General features: G+C 36.0%; 1 protein-coding gene across 1 annotated transcript in view; it reads right to left on the bottom strand.

Annotated features, from left to right (window-relative positions):
• Positions 1 to 23815, bottom strand: part of LOC150107188 (lateral signaling target protein 2 homolog) — a 311745-nt gene that overhangs the window by 246195 nt on the left and 41735 nt on the right. The window contains exon 3 of the mRNA XM_090391046.1: positions 20667 to 20798. Coding sequence (XP_090247172.1) covers positions 20667 to 20798 — 132 coding nt within the window. The remainder of the gene's footprint in view (positions 1 to 20666; positions 20799 to 23815) is intronic.

Here is a 23815-nt window from a genome sequence, read left to right as displayed (position 1 = left end):
GTGTAAGATGAGTTAATCTCATGTAATAGGATCATTTAAAACCATACTACCTGAGATTTGGTAGGGGAAAAAGACCCAAAGAAAGACAAAGATTTAAGGGGGGGTCATAGAGATAAAAGTGCTTTAAAAGACCAAAATAAAAGATCTGACAACATTGGAGTCCTAACAAATGACAATAATCTGGAGGACAATTGTTGACATGAAGTTAGTAATGATGTCATGTAAATTTATCAAAAACGTAGAACAGTACATGCTCACTATAACAAATTCCTATGGATCAGAGAAACAGGTTGTTATAGTGCAAGGTTCACTATAGTGAATTTAGAGAAAAAAGATCACACCCACTCCCATAAAACATAGGAAGTGGCAGGGAAACAGACGAAAGGAAATGAACAGGAAATCGTATACGATGACAGAAGATAAAGGATTGATAGGAATAAAGAAGGCCACTTTATTACACTGCAGCAAGTACAAGTAAAAGATTATTCCTTGAATCAGCCACAGCCCTAAAAAACTTGCCAAACCTCAACAAATTTGGGTGAATGAGACTGCCCCAAATCTGGGGAGCATACATTCTAAGATCGTCAGTCCAACGACCAAGACAACCTACTTCAGCCCACTAGGGGAGGGGGGGCACCTTTTAGGACTCTAAGACTGACTTCAGTTGCATTTCTTCAGCCTCATTTGATAGTGTGAGTGCATACATGCACATATCACTGTTTTGCAATCCCTGAAGATGGCAATGTAACATTGCCAAAATATAGGTAGTTATTAATTAAAATTTTTATTATTAATAATTTAGTTTACATTGTCATTTCCTAAAAAATTGGAAGTATGTCTAACCAATGTATAAGCTGATCGACTAGAATTAAGTTGTTTTTAAAAAGAAAAAATGATTCAAACTGAAAAAAAGAAAGATGTACGTATGAAGGATTATGGAAAAACATAAATACAAGTGTCTACATTATATATCAAATTTCACAAATTCCAGAAGTGTTTCACACAAGAGAGAGTATCCCATAAATGTTCACTGGTGTACTATGGCCTGCAAACTATTGTTAACAAAAAATAACATACATTGGCATGGAGCAAAACGTAAGAGCTTGAATTGTCAAGTGGAAATTAGTGCTGCAGAGTGCCAAGTCATGTCACAGACACTTTCATTCTGATAGACACATTTAGAGATGCCCAAAGAATATTTTTTTTTTTTTTTTTGATGAAGTTCTGAAGGCACAGTGTAATGATATGGGTTTGCTTTTTATAAATAAATTATGCACTGGTTGTAGTGAATGGTTTTATGACTGAAGTCCAACAACTGTAGTAATTATGATAATGACTAAATTTTATATCTTCTAACACAATGCTTCATACGTTGCAAAACAAGAAATGAAAATGTGCTTTAAAGGGAAATATTTAAAGTCATAAATATAAAATTTTAAATTATGTTATGAAGTAATTTTTTTTAATCCCTTCCTGTCTTCCTTTCATGTTAAGCTCAATAACTTGGCATCTTAGATACCTTATTATTACTGCTTATGATAGGATAGTTAATGTTATATGCATCGTGTGCTATGTATATAAATTACTTGTGTGCTTCTTGTCAGTTTTTCTGTTTTGCAGAATGAAAAACCTGAGTTTCTATGAGGAAAAACCCATCCACCTCCAAATGAGACCAGCTAACTCACTGTCAGGCAACAGACCTGATAAAGATTCTTTGTATCCTAGATGGAATTTGAACCAGTCTTTCCAACCAAAGCATTGTTGATAAGCTACAGGGGATCACACACACACACACACACATAAATCTATAACAAAATAAATTTATTAAAATGCTTTCCACTTATCTTTACTTATTCTACAAGGGGGAGAGCTGAAAAATTCTGATAATCCCATGAAGGAATTGAAGTAGAACCATACACCTTACACATTTCTACATATTCCCCACAAACTGTTATACACTTGTTACAACACTACTGCATCATTTGCAATCCTCTGAGAAAAGTCTTTCCCTTGTTGCACAAACCAGTCATTTTTGTTCCAGGTGTTTATCAGAACTTTTTAGCACCCTCTTACCCCCTGTATTATCAATTTCCATATTTCATTTGCTATGTTTACTAAATTATCAACTGTATCTAAATGGTTAAAATGTGTAACATATTCTACTGAGTGATTAAAGTGAATGTAGTATATTTATCTGCTTTTCCTATTCCATCTATTTTTTCATAATTTGTTTCTTTAGTGCTGGTTTTTTGTACCATATTTGTTTATAGCAATTACTTAATTTTAATTAGAGCATTGAAGATCTATCAGACTGGTATACTTAAATCACACCTACACATAAGAAACTGTAAGGCCTATAGAAAATAAATGCTATGTCTATGTGCATGTGTGAGACAGAGAGGGGAAGTCAATGTTGATATTCTTTTTGAAGAGCTGGAGATTAGTCTTTGGAGAATAAATAAATTCATGGGGGGGAAGGCTCAAATGCTTTCCACTTATCATTTTTACTTATTCTACAAGGGGGGGGGGAGCTGAAAAGTTCTGATAATCCCATGAAGGAATTGAGGTAGAACCATATACCTTACACATTTCTACATATTCCCCACAAACTGTTATACTTGTTACAACACTGCTGCATCATTTGCAATCCTCTGAGAAAAGTCTTTCCCTTGTTGCACAAACCAGTCATTTTTGTTCCAGGTGTTTATCAGAACTTTTTAGCACACCCTTACCCCCTGTATTATCTATTTCCATATTTCATTTGCTATGTTAATAAATTATCAACTGTGTCTAAATGGTTAAAATGTGTAACATATTCTACAGGCTGAGGTGATTAAAGTGAATGCAGTATATTTATCTGCTTTTCCTATTTCATCTATTTTTTCATAATTTGTTTCTTTAGTGCTGGTTTTTTGTACCATATTTGTTTATAGCAATTACCTAATTTTAATTAGAGCATTGAAGATCTATCAGACTGGTATACTTAAATCACACCCACACATAAGAAACTGTAAGGCCTATAGAAAATAAATGCTATGTCTGTGTGTGTGTGTGTGTGTGTGATGGAGGAGAAGTCAATGTTGATATTCTTTTTGAAGAGCTGGAGATTGTAGTCTTTGGAGAATAAATAAATTCATGGGGAGAAGGCTCTTCACAGAATCAAGGCAGACTGGAATGGAAGATGAATAGAAATAAAAGATTTGTTAAATCAGTAGTTCTGTAAACTTTTACTGTTCAACTGTAAAAGAATGTAGGGCAGCTGTTGCTTGTCCTACATCTGTCTTGTTATTGTAGGTTTAGTGGAAACAGAGAGCATAATGAATGGAGTTCTGGACAGCACCCATGAAATATCTGTAGAAGAGAGTGCAAAAAATTACTATTTATGAGATAATGGCTGGAGAAAGTTTGTGAAAGAGAAGCAGTCATCATCAGCTATAGCAGGGGTCGGCGAGCCGGAGTAAATTACCCCAAGTGGGGTAAAATGAAATTCTTGGGGGTAATGAGAACTCAATAGACATAAATAAAATTATATAAAAAGCACATTCCTTGTTACGATAGAAATTTTTCTTCTGGCAACACTGCATCTGGCCAATGTAATATACGTGTTTAGGAAACATCACACCATGTTGAACCCCCAAACAATTTGGTTGCTAAGGCATTGTCAAGTGGCTAAACAGATATTATTTGTCAGCTGTTTATTACCCACCTTAACCTTATTTTTTGACACGTGTTTTCCCTTTAAGTCGATTTAAGTAGTTATTTAATTTAATTTATTTCAATAGTTCTATTTGAAGTGTAAGATTTTCATACCAAGTGTAAGATATTAAAAATATTTCAGTTTTATGTTACTTCGATAATTTGATTAATATATTTTCTCCTTGCTCGATTAATTTTCAAAGGTCAATAAAATAATTAAATACTGCATCATCTTGAGGACATGTCTTAGTGCCACGTTTACCAATTAAATTATTGTAAATTTAAATGAACTTTAAAAAACTTAAATTCAATCACTGTCTTTTTTACCCTTCAGATGACATCAACTAGAAAAAGAATATACCAGGAAGAGTTCCTCAATTATGGTATAATAAATTTAGTTTAATCCTTTATCCAAGTGTGAGCAAACAAAGTTTGTGCCTGAAAATATCTTCAGGACTGGGGTAAGGTAGTAAACAACACTGGACAACTCGTAGCAAAGGTGGACCAAGCTAACATCACTCCTATCACAGTATCTCCCATAATGCAAAACACATCTCCTTGCGGATATGTATAATGTTATGCATTAAGGGAAGGGCCACTACCCAGACTAGTTTCGACCTTTATTGAGGTCTCTTCAGTGGGAGCCATGTCCAGCTCCACTTCTGGGCCTGGCTTCCACTGAAGAGACCTCAATAAAGGTCGAAACTAGTCTGGGTAGTGGCCCTTCCCTTAATGCATAACATTATACATATCCGCAAGGAGATGTGTTTTGCATTATGGGAGATACTGTGATAGGAGTGATGTTAGCTTGGTCCACCTTTGCTACGAGTTGCCTGTGGTTGTACTACCTTACCCCAGTCCTGAAGATATTTTCAGGTGCAAACTTTGTTTGCTCATACTTGGATAAAGAATTAAACTAAATTTATTATAGTCTAACCAAGTGAAAAATAAATTTTCAACATCTTTCTCTGAATCCAGAGTAATTTAATAAAAAAGTAGCACACCTTTTGGCAACTCCTATAGGTAAAGATGACCTTGCCATTGCTTCTGCCTGGTATCTCCACTTCTGGGCTTGGCTCTCACTGACGAGACCTCAATAAAGGTTTAAACTAGTCTGGTTAGTGGCCCTTCTCGAGATGTGTTTTGCATTATGGGAGATACTGAGATAGGAGTGATGTTAGCTGGGTCCACCTTTGTTATGAGTTGCCTGGTGCTGTACTACCTTACCCCAGTCCTGAAGATATTTTTAGGCACAAACTTTGTTTGCTCACACTTGGATAAAGTGTGATATATTATAGTCTAACCAAGTGAAAAATAAACTTTCAATCTCAATTATGGGTTTATACAAATAGAAGACAAAGGAATAATGAAACCACAGTGTGTTGTCTGTTTGAAAGTACTGACTGCAGAATCTTTCAAAAAGAGTCAATTGAAGAAACACTTGGATAATTTGCACCCACATCTGTCTTCCAAACCGCAGGAATACTTTGTAAATTTGGAAATGTCTGTCAAAAGACAAACACTGGACAGCAACTTGAGAGGTACATTCGATGAACGTTCAGCATCAACGGCTAGCTTTGAAGTGGCCTGGTTGATTGCCCAAAACAAGAAACCATATACTATTGGTGAGGAATTGGTTAAACCAGCAGCTTTGAAAATGGCAGAGATTATGTGTGGTCAGGTCAGAAAGAAGTCATGAAACTAAATTCAGTGCCCTTGTCTGAAAAAGTTGTGAAAGAAAGAATTTCTATTTTAGCAGAAAATGTAATGTGAGGGAACAAGTTATTTCTTCAATAAAAGAGTAAATGCTTTGCTATTCAGCTTGATGAGACTACAAATGTCAGTAGTAATTCGCAGCTGATGGTGTATGTTCACTACAAAGGTTTACATGCAATTGAAGAGGAATTGTTGTTTTGTTCTCCTCTCGAGTTGTGATCTCGAGGAATTGATGTCTTCAATAAAGTTAATGAATACTTTAATAATGTTAATTTAAAGTGAGAAGACTGCATTGCTGTGTCTGCTGATGGAGCTCCAGCTATGTTGGGTCATGTAAGTGGTTTTTTGGCGAGAGAGAGAGAATAATCCAAAAATTGAAGTTAACCACTGTATGATCCATCGCCAGGCACTGCTTGTGAAACATTTGGAACCTGCAATGGAAGCCGTCATGCATGATGTTATCAAGGTTGTCAATGGACATGCACTAAACATGCGACTATTTTGTGAATTATGTAAAGATGGTGAGGCTGAATACACAGACCTACTTTATCATACAGAAGTGAGATGGCTCTCACGTGGAAATGTTCTGAACTGAGTGTGAGCTCTCAAAACTGAACTTGAAATTTTTATGGTTGATCAAAAGGTTCTCGCAGATAAGTTTACAAACTCCTCGTGGGTTGCACATCTCGCATATTCAGCTGATATTTTTGAGTATCGGAGACAGAAAGCAGAACAAAACAAGATAGCTTTGTTTTTGGAAGATTGTGAAAATATTACTTTTGATGACATCAAGGATACAGTTATAAGGCATCTTATCAAACTCAAAGAGCAGTTCTCTGATTACTTTCCAGATCTTAATTCATATACTGTCAGTTGGGTTATTTAAAGATCCCTTTAAATGTGAAATTGCTGATGTACCAGAAGAGCCTCAATTCGACCCAATAGTGAAGCACATATTGAATTTGAAAACAAAGCAGATCTGTCATATTTTTGGATGTCAATAGCTGCAATGGCTTTCAAAATTGCACATGAGGAGGCAGTCAAAAAGTTTCTGCCTTTTGCAACAACCTACCTTTGCGAACAAGGATTTTCCACTCTAATGAAAATGAAAACAAAGCAGAGAAATCGATTAGACCCCGGAGACAGTATCTAAATTGCTCTGACATCAAAATGCCCCAATTTTGATGTTATTGTATCAAAAACAAAACATCATTTCTCCAAAACCTGAAGTGAAAAAAAAAAGTTTTCAAAGAAATCCTTTTGTTTCATGATGAGGATATTAATTTATTTTATCGCATTTATTTTATACTTTTTATATTTATAATTGTATTCTCCATATAAATAGATTCAATAAACCTTTTGAATTTAAATAATCTATGATTTTCTCCCTTTCAAATCAAGGGGGTAACGTCGCGTAAATAAATATATTTTGGGGTAATAGGTAAAAAAGTTCCCCCACCCCTGAGCTAGTGTCCTCTTCTGAACAGCATCAACAACTTTTAGAAGTTTCAGGTGCACTACTGAAATGTGAGAATAAACATTCCAAGGATGAGCAGACTGGGGATTTGTACTGAGTAAGAATAAATAAGATAGGAATAAGATAGATGAAAAGTAATGTCTTGAGAGAAAAAGATGCCAAGTTCTTTGAAAGACAGGGATGCTACATAAATAATGTATTTATGGAGCATCTCTGTAACAGGAAAAGCTGGGAATAAGAATCCATCCAAGAAGATACATCTGGTCTTGACTGTTAAGTTGAACACGTTATCAAATGTAAGATATTAAAAAGAAGAGGGTGGGTTAAATAACAAAGCTCTGAGGAACCTCTTTGTTAATGAGAAAATCTAGAGAAACCATCTTACATCAAGGCTTCTTAAACTTAACTTAAATCTACCAGCCACAAAAAAATTTTACTCACCAAAGATGTCAGTCCGTTTTATAAGAATATTAAGGTGGTTTTTTTTAAAAAAAAACTAAATGGCATGATAACAAAACAAAGTAATATATTCTTTAATTCTCAATACATATTACACATAATTATACAAAAATGTACAGCTCATCACAATTCAGTTTGTGTTTTCTTTCATTTACTGTTCATAATGAAGGGTGAATTTATATACATCATCAATAAACAACTTAATAGGAAAGATAATAAAATTAATGCACTTGCTGTGGGGCCAGACTCGCTTTTCAAGATGTACTCAGTCACATGATGAGGTCTTCAACTTGACTTTGCAAGATAACTGTATTTTTTAAATAACAATATTGGAAAGCCTTTTAATTACAGAATATATTCAAGTATTTAATTGCAATAAGCTAATTCATGTTGTGAGATGTGAGGACAATACTATCTTACAACTATGGAAGAATAAGATGTACAGATGTACTACAGTATTTAATTAAATTGTGCCAATTCTAAATTTTTGTTTATAATTATTAGTTTCTTTTGTTAATGAAATTATATTGGGAGAAAAGCACAATTGTTTATTTAGTTTTTTTTTTCTAAACAAGATTGTCTATTACATGTCATGCATATTGTATAAATGTGTAAAGTCAATACTGGGTAATCAACAATATGAAACAATTACACGCTTTGCTTGAAGTGTGTGAGTTTTACTATTTCCAAGTAAAGTGCTATAACAATAACACATGATGGAGGCTTATTTTTCTCATTTCATGACCGAAATGAAAACTGAAAAGCATGTAGTGGGTCATTCATGGAGTGAGAAGCACACATATCATACTTCTGTTAGAGAAATGAGGAGTTTTGGAACTCAATAGTGGATATTTATGAAGTCTTTCATATAGAAAGAAAAAAGTTTAAAAGTTATCAGTTGTCACTGGATGCTGCTGCTTAAAATTAGTGACAGTCTTGGGCCAGCTATCTCTGACTGGCTACCAGTGAAGATTGAACTGCCCACTCAGACTCCGAAAGTTAGATAAGGCTAAAATGGCCCAACCTACTCCCTAGACGATGCGATTTTTTCCTGTATACCCTCCCCACCTGAGGGTACATATCAGGAATTTGATGATGAGGATGAAGTTATCTATTATTGTGTTAATACAATGATGACAAGACATCTGTCAGGAGGAAAAAGATTATATCAGACTGAGTTTTTAATGACCATTCATTTTTTCGTAGTCTCACATAGAAAAAAAAATAGAGTTCTGAACCTTAAAGGAGATAAAAAGATGGAAGTAAAGATTAGTTTATGTTATGACTATCAGAGAAAATTGGCAACCAAAATTGTGTTTTTCCAATTTTTTTTAAAAGGGAATGGTGTTAGTTTCAAATTAAAGATTTCAGATCTAAAAGCTTTATTTCTAGATTTGGAAATAACTTCTTTAATAAATTCATTGGCAGCCACCCATGATCAAATAACTTGACAGTGAATAAGATGTTAAAAAAAAAAGAAGTAAATTATGCAAAGAAAATTATATTTGGAATGAATTTATAATGAGGCCGAAAATTCACTTATCCCTTGTTTCTAATAACCTTGCCTGTGGTATATGAGTGAGTGAATTTCTGGAGCCCTGCCTTATACTGTAAAATCTCTCTTTAATGTAACTTTATATATGATATGTAACTTTGTAACTTATCATGTTCGCTTTCACATATTTTTCTAAGGAGATTGCACTTCAAGAAATGTCAAATTTTGTCTATAATAGCCAGCAAAGGTAGAGCCTCTGCTACTAATGGCTCAAGCAAAAAGTTAAGCAAGTTTGAGTGCAGTTAGTAGTTGGAAGGGAGTTATTCGTTTGATGCTGTTGGCACTCTCCCTCGATAAGTCTTTGGACTCCCTGGAGGTGTCACATAATAATAATAATCTTGTATTGTAATAAATTAACCATGAGCCTTTGTTAAAATAATGTGGCACATGATGTTATCATGTAACGCTGTTAACTCATGTCTAATTAGCAAGTCTAGTTCTAAGAATAGTGAAGAATTCTAAGAATTGCCATATATGACATCATCATGGTTGGATGTCAATATGATGGAAGTTTCAAGAGATGCGCACATGCATACAACGGAGGTCCAGACGTATATAAGCAAGAAGTCGAGGACTTTGTCTTAGGGTTCTCAACCTTCTCTTACCTGGGTCTGCTGCCATGGGAGGTCCATTGTTGGTAATTGGAAGAGAAGCGTCATGGGACTTAGGGTTTCACCTTCTCTTACCTGGGTCGGCTGCCATGTAAGGTCCGTTGTCGGTAATCGAAACTGAAGCGTTGTGTCTTAGGGTTTTCACCTTCTCTTACCTGGGTCTGTATTCACATGAGGTCCACTGTCAGTAATCAAAAGAGAAACATCATATGTCTTAGGGTTTCACCTTCTCTAACTGGGTCTACTGCCAAGTGAGGTCCATTGTCAGTAATTGAAAGGGGAACGTTGCAAGTCGAAAAGGTCCTAAAGGGCATAGAATAATCAATGACTTGGACAGAGAAGAAATTTGGTGGGAAATCAAGAATGAGCCAGCAGAAGGATAGAAGCTTGTTTTACTTTCCCAAGTAAGCAAACAAGCAAGCAAGTCAAGTTTACGCCTGAAGTATTTTCAGGTCTGAGGCAACTCGTGATCATTTGCATAAGAAATACAAACAATATCTGTTTTGTCTTGAGTTAAAAATCTTATAATTTTGCACTCAATACATAGTCTAACTGGCACAGTCGTAAAACAAATAAATTTGTTAGACTATAGAGCATGAGAATATGGGATCTAGAAAAAATAAATATATGGTGGCAGTCGACCATACACAAAGTAAAAGAGAAACAAAGACAAAGCAGGGTTGAGAAACATGGAACAATTATAACAATACCATTACATGCAGTGAATGACCTGGAAAGAGAAAATTATAATTCAATTACAAAGGGAACGAAGACCATAACTGGGTCTTCGTTCTTGCTAAGAACTCTTGATGACAAATGCCTTGGAAATATTGAATGTAACAGCACAGGTTTTGCCAAACCTTTCTATTTGCAAAACCAAACCTTTCTATTGGCAGAATTCATATCACTAGCCACTGATTAGCTCATTTCTCCAGCTGTCAAAGAAGTTGACTGTTGATGACTTGCATTACTGTTAAAGTAATGAGGAGACAGTAAGCTACTAGTTTGATAGCACACACTTTTCTTTTTTTTTTTTTTTTTTGACATTGGCTTTATATGGGCTTGCTTTCATGCTGTGAGGAAAGAAGCCAGGTGAATATAAGATAGTGTAGAAATTATTAAAAACAGGTGTTAGTTCAAGAGCACATTTCTTGAACACAATTGGTAAAATAACATGATTCAGGATCAGATGATCAAGATTCTTCTGATGCCTTTCTGGAAGACGGTCACAAAAGCCATATGATGCAATGTTCCAAGGTGATTTGCCTTGGTTCATCTATGCAGAAGGATATGAGAAGAATGATATCAGGTCAGCTTTACCTTTAAGTAATATTGGAAAACTGCCATCTGGATGATGTGAGAAATAGAGAGGTGGGAGTACAGATGAACAGAAATGGCCCAACAGCTTTTGCAAAGGTCCCCCCCCCCACAAGGCATATATACTACATACAATTATATATATATGAGTTGATGATGAAGTCAGACTTAATGTTATATGAGTACTACATGATCAAGTCTAATAGCACTGCTAATGATGATTTTGCAAGTGCTGTAGGCAATAAATAAAGCTTAAATTTTTATCTCAAGGCAATTATAATAAGGTGTTTTTTCTTTTTTGAACTGTGCTGGAACAATTCTTGGAAAATCATGGTTTGGACATTAGGTGGGAACTTTAAACAGAGTGGGGAATGAAAGCACTGATTCCAACATGGATAATTTCTGTTAACAAGATCATAACAAATATTATTATTATATAACACCTCCAGGGAATCCAAAGGCTCAATGAGGGAAAGCAGTTCACGCTACTGTCTCCACCACTCCACCAACCGCAACTACCTTCATCATCTACACCAACACCATCTACCGCTGACCACCACCGCTAGTATTTTCACAGACAATCACAAACATCCATGCCCCACAGGATTCGAACCTGCAACCTTTTGGCTGGAGAGCAGATACGCTAACCACTCAGCCAACCAGGCCAGCTGGTTAGTGTATCCAATATCTGGATACAAAGAAAGAAAACAGTAGTCTGGCCATTGAAAGGAGGGGTAAAGTCAAAGGATCTTTCCTTAGCACTGTTGTAATGCCAAAGGGCACAAGGTTGTAGATAGCTGAGAGTAGAGCATTCCACTAGAGAAAAAACTTGGATGAGATCATGATCTGAATTACCAAGGGTGTAGTCACCTCAACAGTGTACCTGGAAAGAGAACTGGTTAAGAAAAAAAATCCAGTGCTGGGTGAGCAGAGAGGGCTGTCAGATATTCTGGTTGGTAGATGGACATTTTAGGTATTTGCTATGATGGACATTTGCTTACAGCAAATACCTCAACTTCTCTTCCGACTTGGTCAGTGAAAACTGAAAAAAAAAAAAGGGAGCCGGATAGAGTTGTGGAACATTGAAGTCTAAGGAAGATTACAGTAACTGGATTACAGGAAATCACACATCAAATCTGAAGTTGAAACAGTCAGAATGATTTTCAGAATTGGGTGAGCAGTAAAGATAGCAATGATACACTATAATGCAAAGAAATCTTAAGCCAAAGAAAGTCAAAAAGAGGAGATACAAGATTATGCATCCTGCTGGATCACATAGTTGTTGTGGCAGAAATCTGGAGTTTGGTCAAAAACAGAAAATCAGGTTTGGAAGTCTGTAAGTGATGATGCACATATATTACAAATGTTGGAAAAATTAATGTGAAAGAAATTTTTTATAAGACCTTTTTGAGTTAATTTTTTTTAAAACCACCATTACTCTCTTTGGATTTATTGTCCTGTAAGTATTTCAGAGGTTAAGAGAAGAGAAACATACTGTGGGAGGAGATCCTCTTAGACATGTCACATCACTGAGAACTCTGATCTCCATGCTACAGTATGGCCTCAACAGTCCCTCACATTCCACCACACTGCCTTCCTCCTGGAAGGATCTGGCAGTTAGATGTGCCAGCTGATCAGGAAGCCTCCTAAATGTATTACCATTATGTTCAGTCCCATACACTATATATGGGCAGCCTTCAGACCTTGACTGCTGTCCCCCACCCCTAGACTTCACAGTATGTTTGACATGCCCTTCAAGGACATCACTCACAATATATGTTAAAAGACTGGTTTTGACAGAAACCAAAATCCTGCTCTGGAAAGGGACCAAACACAGAAACAGCTTCTTCAGAATTTAAGAGAAAATGTTTTCCTTAATAACCTGCCCAGATTATAAATAACAGTTGAGAAAACACATAATGACCTGGTTTAATACATGATTCAACATCAAACTATCTTCCACCACATTTTTCAATTCTTAAATGCTAACTGGCAACTTATATATAAGCTACTTATTTCTCTGTATGATTCATCGATACTACAAAATTTAATGTTATGAACTGCTTTCTTCCACCTCACTTGATTACATTTTCAAGACCAACAAATCTTAAAAAGTGATTCCAATTCTTTCATTATTTGTAAGGATAAAAATTTATTTTTGGCAACCTTTGACCTAAATCCAGCCTATCCAAATTTCCTTTCACCAATTTTTCTTAATCTGTTCTCAAGCACGTATGCACAAACCTTTCCTAAAATATTCATTACAAAAACTCCTATAATTCTTGCATTCAATTTTATGTTAATTTTTAGTAATTGGTATGATGAGAACTCTACTCCACTCATCAAGTATTCGACCTTTAGATTAATCCTTCTGGATAATGCAGTTAACCACTGCCAAACTTTTATACAACACAGTTAAGCATTTTAGTGAAAATATATATATACATATTTATTTACTTCAGCTGCTTTTCTACATTTCGGATTTCTGCCAGTTTCTTCTTGCAAACAGCACCTCTCATTGCATTCCCTCTGGATATTTCCTATAACTGTTTTCTATTCTTTCTTTTAAGGTTACACGGTGATTAGCACTCATATTTGTAAATTTAGGGACACAAAAACGCACGTGTTGAACAGATTATTTTATTAATTACTAATAAAATAAAACTTGACGTTTCAACCCCTATATTGAGGTCATCATCGGAAGAATACAACTGTATAAGGAACCAAGCTACATGCACATGCCCTATATACCGGTAAACTAAATCTACATAGTTAATAAATCCTTTTCCTAGCCTGACCTCTAGTGATAAAAAAAAATAAAAATAAAATAAAATAAAATTAATTAATTAAAAAAAAAAGAAAAAAAAATATATATATATAAATAAATAAATACAACTACAATAAACTGCTAAAGTCCTCATGTATTAATATTCTTCTGGATAGTTCTGTTGTTATAAAATGATTTCTTTCAGTTGCTATTGAATGTTACAAACACTTCACCAGGTTGTCTTCTTGTAGTGGGATTTTTTCTAAGGCTAGTTTAGGTTGTTATACAGGTTGTAGATGGGTCCTCCACATTCCTGAAATGGTTAGGCCATCATTTTTGTTGAGATTTGGGTTGTGTTTGAGCATTTCACATGACTCTTTAAATTTTCTCTCAAACCAGGTTTTGGTGCGGTGTAGGGACTTGGTATTTTTCCAGTCAATTCTGTGGTATGTTTGGCGTGCATGGTCAGAAAGGCTGGTTTTACCAAAATGGAAGTATTTAATGTGTCGTTTGTGTTCATCTTGTCTGATTGGGATAGTTCACCCTGTTTCCCCTATGTATGGTATGTTACATGTGCATTGTATTTTGTATACCCCTGGGTGTGCTAGGTGTGGAAGAGGATCTTTAGAAGAACTGAGTAGGTGTCTTAACTTATTTGAGAGTTTAAAGGTGGTTTTAATGTTGTATTTGCAAAGTGTTCTGTCTATTTTTTCAGAAATGCCTCTAACATAAGGAATGGCAATAGCATTCTTGAAATCTTTTTTGTTCTTACTGGTATCTTTATGGAGGATCTTCTAAATAGTTTTTTACTGTATCCATTTTTGATAAATGTTTGGTTGATGATCTTGTATTCCTGGTTTAGAGCCTGTTCATTAGAACAAATAGTTAGGGCTCTGTGTTTAAGGGTGCTTTTTTGTGTTGGGTGGTGGTAAGAATTTTTGTGTATGTATTGGCCTGTGTGTGTGTAGGTTTGTGGTAAACTGAGAAGGAGATACAGCCAGAGGGAAGACGTGTGACAAGTGTGTCTAGGAAAGGAAGAGTTGTTTTTTTCCATTTCAATGGTGAATTGGATATGTTTGTGTTGTTTGTTTTTAGGTGGCTAAGGTATGTATTTAGAGCTTCACGGCCGTGGGGCCAAATGGAATGGCAAAAATATCGTCGACGTGTCTGAGCCAAATTTTGGGCTTTAGACATGCTGCCTCTAGAGCACGTTGCTCAAAGTCTTCCATATAAAAGTTAGCTATTGAGGGAGAAAGTGGTGAGCCTATGGCTGTACCTTCTTTTTGAAGGTAAAAATTGTTTTGCCACATGAAATATCCGGAGCGGAGTACGTGGGCAAAGAGGGCCGTGATGTCATGTGGAAAAGTTTTATTTTATTAGTAATTAATAAAATAATCTGTTCAACACGTGTGTTTTTGTGTCCCTAAATTTACAAATATGACTGTTTTCTATTGCTTGTTATTTAATAATTTTTTCAAAGTAATTATTCAAGACATTCAACATTTCCTTACACTTTCTTCCACTGCTTAGTTTTCTTAGTCAACTGCAAAATACAGTTTGACCTTCATGATTCGTCTATATTTTTTGCAAAATCTTCCCATGAATTTTTGTTTATCTAATTTTGCACATAATTTAGTTTTCCCACATTTTTCTCTACATTCTCTAAGGACACAGAAATTTACCATCCAAGTACTTTTAATATGATTTCATCTTTTCAAAGACTGCTTCATTAACTTCCTCTGTCCGGTATGAAGTTTTAAATATTATATTATTATTAAGAGACAACTCCAGAGACTCATCGAGGAAGTCTATATACTACAAAAACCAGATATCATACTTATTCTTGAATTCATTCACGCTGCTTGCACTCACAACATCCAATGGCAATCCATTCCAATCACGCACCACCCTCTGAGAGAAAAATCTAGCCCTCACACCCTTCTTGGCAGCCTTCATTCTCAACCAAGGATGTCCTTTGCCCACCCTCCATAAATAGAAATCCATCAGTTGAAATCCTGTATGACCCTTTTAAAAGTTTGTAAGTCTCAATCACCCCTCTTTCTACTGTTTGCTAGTGTCAGCGGTCTACAAATTCTCAATCTGTCTTCATAATTAGTATTCCATCCTGATATCATTTTTAACACTCTCCTTTGTACTCTCTCTAATATATCAGAATCACAACGGAAACCAGACCTGCACACAATAGTCCAAGTGAGGTCTTATCAAGGCCTTGTAAAGAAGCAAAATAACATCCTTATCTTTACATTTGAATGTTCGTTTCAGCATCGCAATTATCTTTTGAGTTGTATTTGCAATCTTCGCCACATGGCTGCTGAACTTCAACTTCCTATCTATTAACATTCCAAGATCCCTAGCCTCATCAGTTTCTTCTAGCCTAATCCCACCAATATACTACGACATTGGATATCTAATCATGCTGAAATGAATGACTTTACATTTACTGCGATTGAATTGACACTCATTTTCCCATGCCCACAATTCCAGCCTATTCAAATCATTCTACAAAGACTGCATATCAGCAGCATTCCTGATTACCTACCTATCTTTGCATCATCAGCAAATAACTGTATGTCGCTTGTCAAATCCTTCCTAATATCATTAAACTACAGATTGAATAACAGTGGACCAAGCACTGATCCTTGTGGTACACCACTGGTTACCTTAAACCTTGCAGACTCAGATCCACTGTATACCACTTTTTTGATATCTGTCAGTCAGCCATCCTCTTATCCATGCTAATATTGTATAACCCAAACCCATTTTCTCCAATTTATGCAGTTTAACATGCTGTATTCGATCAAGAGCCTTAGCAAAATCCAAAAGTATCATGGTGCATTCATTCCCCTCGTCTAGTTCAATGATAACAATGTTACAGAATGTGAGCAAGTTGCTAAAACATTATCTTCCCTTAGTAAACCCATCTTGTTCATTGCAAAGTACAGATTCACTGTCAACCTATTTCTGAATGTGGGCCCTAACCAATTTTTCCAAAATCTTCACCACCACTCCTGAGATACTAATTGGAAGATAGTTGGATACATTGGTCTTTGCACCACCCTTGTGCAGTGGGATTAACATACATTCCTTCCATTTTTGTGGAACATTCCCTGTTCTGAGACTCATATTAAACATCCTGGTCAAAGGAATGGCCAGTTCAGCTGAACACTCTTTTAAGCACACGTGCTGATATTCAATCAGTCCCTATTGCTGAATTCTTATTCAGTTTGTGCAACAGCTCTAAAACCTCGGCCTCACACGCCTGCGTTTCTTCATCTAGTGAAGAGGTAACAGTGAGCTCAATGTTGAGTTCATCAGGTTGATAGCTTTTAACGAAATGTGCACTCATTAACTGAACAACATCTTATGCATCTGTAACCCTCACGCCATCTGGATTTATAAGTTATTCTTTCATATTCATTCTTTCTTTTATTTGCAGCATATCGATAGAATTCTTGTGGGTTGTCTTTAGCACACAGAGCCAGTTTCTTTTCATAATCAGACTTTGCTTTCCGTACAACAGTTGTGACTATTCTAGCCTGCTGCTTATAATGTTCATAAGGGACGTCATCCCTATGCAACCGGTATTCCTTCCACATCATCCTTTTCTTACGAATCTCTTGCTTAATAAGATTACACATCCATTTGACTCCTACTCTATTTATTCTTCAAACTCTTGGGACACATTCTGATATCGCATCATTTAAGTACTGTTTAAATGCTTCCCATGCACTGTCAATATTCTTTCCATCCAGCAACCGATCCCATTCCAATGAACTCAGTATACTCCTCAGTTGGTCATAATTTCCTGCTTTGTAGTTCAGCATGTAACCTTTTCTGAATCAAACATTGATAAACTTATTCACTTCCCAAGTGAGTACCGCATGATCAGTCACCAACTGGAGGCAGAAAAATTACATCTTTAACTGAAACGCCCTCTGACACTATAATCAAATCTAACACTCTTTGACCTCGAATTCCTTCTGCCACATGCTGTTTGAGAAAGTTGTCCCACAACAGCTCAATAAATGCATTTTCATTCTTCTCATGAGATTCTACTGTTACCCAATCAATATTTGGATAATTAAAGTCTCCCATTATGATGCATTTCTTCATCATCAGCTACTGATCCACCAGGTGGATCAGTAGCTAACAACACCCCACTATGTAATTTGTCTTGTTAGATTCCACCTAACACCAGATGGCTTTAAACTCCTCACTGCCACATGAAATATTGTTAGTAGTATTACTATATTCATAGGTCTCAACTCTAACTGGATTTAAGTCATTCAATATTATTGGCAGCATGCCATCTCCTCTCCTATCCACTCTATCCTTCCTAAAAATACAGTACCCATGACACTCAATACCAGTTAGTAGGTCTGATTGTGATAGCCAGGCCTCACTAATTCCTACAATCTGAGTTAGTAACATATTAACTAAGGCTAACATATTAACTCTATCTCTTTGTTTCTGACACTCCTAGCATTCGTGTACAGACATAATAATCTACCTGCATGTTCTTTTGTAAACTCTTGTTTGCAGTCTCTAACACAGTTGGACAACTTGCAGATCTTTATTCTTCTCTGTCTTACACATGTAAGACATTAGAGACATCTTTGCATGCATATGATGGGTCCGAACTGAATGAACACAAAACCGAAATCGTTCTCGCCTCGTCAACATTTCCATGGCAAAGCCCATTCCTGTCATTAACACAGTTATATACCATTGTTGCTCTTACACTCACATTCACACCATTCCTCCCTTTATAATTTAGTTTCCCTGACTCTCTCTGTTAGGTCTCATACCAGTTATTAGTTTTTCCACACTCCTGATACCAAACGCATTCAGGTGTAGTCCATCCCTCTTATAAAAATCTAATCTTCCCTCAAACTCACTCCACACATCCAAAAACTCGCATCCATTCCTTCTACATAGCCTATGCATCGAATCGATATCATTGCACCACCAACTTCTCTGGTTGAATTAATCAATGTTTTCATCAGTTTTGTCCACTCACTCTAAGATTTGGTTTTTGTTTTTAAACTCATTCACTTTTTCCCACAAAAACATTTATTTAATTCAATATTTCATTCATATGTGAGAGAAGTTTCATTGATTTTTTGAAAACTTAAGTAGACACTTTTCTGTTCTATGGCATACCCTTTTATCCTGCTCTATAAAAAGCTGTCATTATCTGCAAGTGTTTTGTGATTTTTGAGATCAGTTTTCATTTCTGTTTACAGTACACTTTAGCCTATTTTTTTTTTTTTTTTAATGTGTCCTATTTTTGTAATTAAGCAAATGTTCATTTCACTTACAGTATGGAGACCATATGCCTATTTAATGAGAACTATTTATATTAAAATAACAGTAAAATACAACGAGTTTCACAAGTTGTTGGACTCACATTATCAGGGATACACAACCTATCATCTAATGAAAAAACTACTAAGAATAAGTACACAACAGATTTTTTGTAAACAACAGTGTAGAAAAAAACAATGATTAAACAATGTGCATGTGATTTGAACAAAGCTAGTTACTGCTGTCACACATTTTGTGGCATAATGCTTATCATTCTGGTATTGTTAGATTCTTAATAAATGCAGACCAAACTTGGCATAGAATTAAACCTAAGTTTTTATCAGACTGTGTGGGTACAGAACATTTCTGGGGCTTCTTTAAATTTTCTTATCTATCAGTTATGACCAACGTATGGCATTCTTGTTGTTTGCCAAATTACCTTGATTGCCTGAGTTTGTTGTATGAAAATGGTTGATGCTTTCTTCTCTTTTCTACATACTTTACATTTTCTGACAAAAGGATCTATTTCTCCAGATCATCCCATCAGGTCTGTGTAGCAAAAGCCACAAGAGCAAACACATTAGGATGGAAGCCCTTTACTATAACTGATATCCCTGAAGAATTGCTGCAATCTTCTTTGTAACATTCTTGATATAGGGTAAGGTGACTGCATTTTTGAAATCTTGTTTGTTAGAAGGAACTGTTGATGGTATGTCTAAAATTTTGTTAACTATCTTCAGTTCATATCCATTGAGGGAGAGAGAGTATGTTAAGGTAATGAAGTTCTTCATTCCTTTTTTGTTGTACTGGAGATGCTGTATGAGCTGTCCCTGAATGTTTTAATCATGCATATCTGTTGTAATGGACGGTGGTGTGAAGCAACATGTAGGAATCACCCAGTTGTAATTAGTTTCCTATATAGTGAAAAGATCAACCATTTTACTTCTTCCTATACTTTGAGAAGAATGTCAAGAAAATTATTTGTAATTTTCTAAAAGTTCTAGAGTGAATTTTATGTTTGAGCAAGCTTTTCAAGGATAATCTTTAAATTGCACTAATTCTTCTGTTTTCTTGACCAAAATAATGAAAACATCATTCATAACACAACCAAATTTTTACTTTAAGATTTTTTTTCTATGGCTTTCAAGTTTAGAGTTTCACAACAAACACAGGCCAAATTTAGCAAATAAACAGAAATAGCATACATTCAGTCACTAATGTTATATAAAAAAATACCAAAACAAGGTTTAATTCTATACCAAGCTTGGTCTACATTTATTAAAAATCTATTAACATTGGATCTGGGATACAATATGCATCACACCACAGAATGTGACAGCAATAATTAGCTTTGTTCATTCGCATTCATATTGTTTAATAAAATGTTGTTTTCACTCTGTTACATATACTGTTACTACGTTGTTGAAGTTTGAGAAAAATGTTACATTTAATTGTTCTTTCTAGTTTTTTCATCAATTAATACAAGTTCTACACCTCTGATAATGTAAGTCCACTAACTTGCAAGACTTTTTTGGGTTTTACTGTTATTTTAATAAAATTAGTTAGCATTCATAAACATGTGGTCTCTATACCAGAAGTTGAACAATTCCCCCACCCCAAACACACACTAATTATTATTATGAAACAAAATTAGTGTTATGTATTAATCTTGCAAGTGCGTGCACACACACAATTTTTTTTTGGGGGGGGGGGGGGTTAATTGCTACATCACATAAATACCTCAGCTCCAAACCAAAGCTGACCAGCTAAGTTTTCATGCAGAACATCATCAGGAAACTTGACACGAAAATCACGATTTGCCCTTAATTCAGGAATAGCATCATCCATGATTTCATTACATAATCCAAGCACCTAATAGAAATTATAAAAATAATTCAAATAATTTGATTCAGATCATTTGAATTTATGTTAAAAAAACATTTACATTGTGAATTGCTATTAAAGATTTTATGTCATGTCTGATTTGAGTTAAAATATAAAATTATAATGAAAAAAAATCACACAAAGAATTTACAAATTCAAGATTTTAATTTAAATTTAAATGAAGTGAAAATGGATGTGCAGAAGCAGGGAAACTAGAACTACCAAGGAAGGGGGGATATGCGGACATCAGTGAGACAGTTGAGAGTAAGAATGTATATAATGCACTCGGGCCAGTACCAAGGACAAAATTGGGAAGGGGATATTTAGAATAATGCATCAAGATAGGGGTGGGACAAAGGGATCACTGCATTTCATGTATACTAATGCCAGGGGTATTAGAAACAAGAAGGAAGAATTTTTGGCCTTGATTGGCTCTTCCTGGCTACAGGTTATTGGCATTAGTGAAACATGGCTGACGGAAGATGATATAGTTAGTGGGATAGAATGTGTAGGTTATAGTATGTTTAGGAGGAACAGAGAGAATAAAATGGGGGGAGGAGTGTTATTAATGATAGCTGATGAACTGCAGCCAAGGAGAATTGAAGTTGTATCGCAGGATAGCGAAAAGAGCTCATTTGAGGCTATTTGGTGTGAGATTGAGACTGGCAGAACAAAATATGCAGTTGGGTGCTGCTATAGACTAGGTGATGGAATAGATGGTGGAGATAGTATGCATAAACAAATTGATGAAATGAGCAGAAGGAGGGTAATTATTATGAAGGATTTCAACTATGGTAACATTGACTGGAAGGAGGAGAGGACACATGTGATCTGGATTTTATTCAATTATTAAGGGATAACTATCTGAGGCAGCATGTAATTGAAAATACTAGGGTTGTGAGAGCGCTTGATCTGGTAATAGCATCTCAGAATTTGACTTAATGAATATGACCATGCTGTCACCTATTGGTGGGAGAGATCATAAGGTCTTGACCGGGCAGGTGGCTAAAGGTGTGGAATTGGAATTTTTGATTAAGATAGGGTATATGTTGAATTACTGTGGATTAAGGAGATTGCTTGGATCAGTGCCATGGCATGTACAACTGCAAGGGCTGGATGTCGATAGAAGCATTTACAGGAGGTTATGGCTGATTGTATACCTAGGGTCCGAATAGTAAAACAAGTAGGGGTTAAATGGATGAATAACACCATTAAGCTTGAGCTGCAAAAAAAGAAACAACTGTGGAGGGAACTTAAAGAAAGGGGTGACCTGCAGGCACACGAACGGTATAAAGTGCAGGCGAGAAGGGTAACAAGTGTGGGTTAAAAAAGCAAAAGCAGATTATGAAAGGAAACTAGCTATGCAAGCTAAAGAGAATTCCAAACAGTTCTTTCAATATGCTGCAAGCAAGGAAAAAACTGTACACGGCAAAACGATTTTAAGAAATGCCGATGGTAAGGAGGTCACTGAATTAGTCGATATAGTGGAGTTACTGAGCAAGCACTTTGCAAAAGTATATCATCCAGGTGGTGACATTGAAAAAATGAAGGATTAGTTTATACAGGAATTGTGATGAATGAAGTGGAGGTGAATAGTCTATTACAGCCTTAATGTGAATACAGGAATTGTGATGAATGAAGTGGAGGTGAATAGTCTATTACAGCCTTAATGTGAATACATCTGTGGGATTGGATGGTATACCAGCACGGATCTTGCGTGAAGCGGCTAAGGAATTATCAGTGCCCTTGACCATGTTGTTTAATCTGAGTCTCGGGTCTGATTTAATCCCAAAGGTGTGGAAAGAGGGGAAAATAGTTTCACTGCATAAAGGAGGATCCAAGAGTACGTTTGCAAATTAATGACCGATCGTTGTCAAGGTTTTGGAGAAAGTAGTCATCAGTAACTTGCTCAAGTTTTATAACAAGGTGATGGCTGAACTGGATAAGGGTAATGGGTTTACAGTGATACTGCTGGACCTGCAAAGGCTTTTGACAGGATACCACATGGAATTCTAATTCGTAAACTACAACATATGGGAATGGATATAGGATTGGTGAGATGGATAGGTGGGTGGTTGATGGAAAGATATCAAAGAGTAGTTTATTCAGGAGTAGAGTCCAAAAGACGGCCTGTGACTAGTGGTGTGCTGCAGGGTTCTGTTCTTGGACCACTGCTGTTTAATTTGTTCATTAAAGATATAGGGAAGGATCTAAGAGGAACAGTTCATTTGTTCGCTGATGATGCAAAGTTGGGTAGGGCGATAGTGAATGCAGAAGATGTCAAAATCTTGCAGGATGACCTGGATAGATTGGAGTTCTGGGCTAAGGATAATGGATGTCAATTTAATGTGACAAAATGTAAGGTTATGCATTTTGGGGTGAAATGATTAGCAGCAGTATACCACATTGGTGGAACTGTACTCCAGGAGATTGATGAGGCCAGGGACTTGGGAGTGTTGGTGGATAGGCAGATTAAGTTTAGGGGGCACATTGTAAAAGTAGCTAAATCAGCTCATCAACTCACTTGGTTGTTGAAAAATACCTTGAAGCAGAGACAAGCAAGTTATTGTACCTCTGTACCGAGCCTTGATAAGACCTCATCTCGACTACTGTGCCCAGATTTGGTCACCTAGGTTCTTTCTTGATGGGGAGGAGGTGGAGAGGATCCAGAGGCGAGTGACTAAGATGATAGTGGGTCTATGGAATGAACCACATGAGAACAGGTTGAAGATTTGTGGGTTGCAGAAATTAGTTGATAGGCGGAAAAAGGGAGATACAAATCTCCCCTTTTCCTTTAGTAATTCGAGACATTCAAATTGCTAAAGGGTTTGTATAGGATTAATTCAGAGGATATTTTTGAGATCAGGACTGGTGGTAGGAGAACTAGGGAACACCTATGGAAGCTGGGCAAGAGTGTAGTTAGCAGGGGTGTTAGAGCTGGGTTCTTTACTTTTAGAGTGGTAAATGAGTGGAATAAGCTGCCAGAGTCTGTTGTGGGTGCTATG

This window comes from Typopeltis vanoorti, chromosome 4, assembly GCF_054136105.1.
Source record: "Typopeltis vanoorti isolate ZY-2024b chromosome 4, IOZ_Tvanoo_1.0, whole genome shotgun sequence".
Lineage (NCBI taxonomy): Eukaryota > Metazoa > Arthropoda > Arachnida > Uropygi > Thelyphonidae > Typopeltis > Typopeltis vanoorti.
The sequence above is the reverse complement of the archived record's forward strand: the minus strand, read 5'-3'. Positions and strand labels throughout refer to the sequence as shown.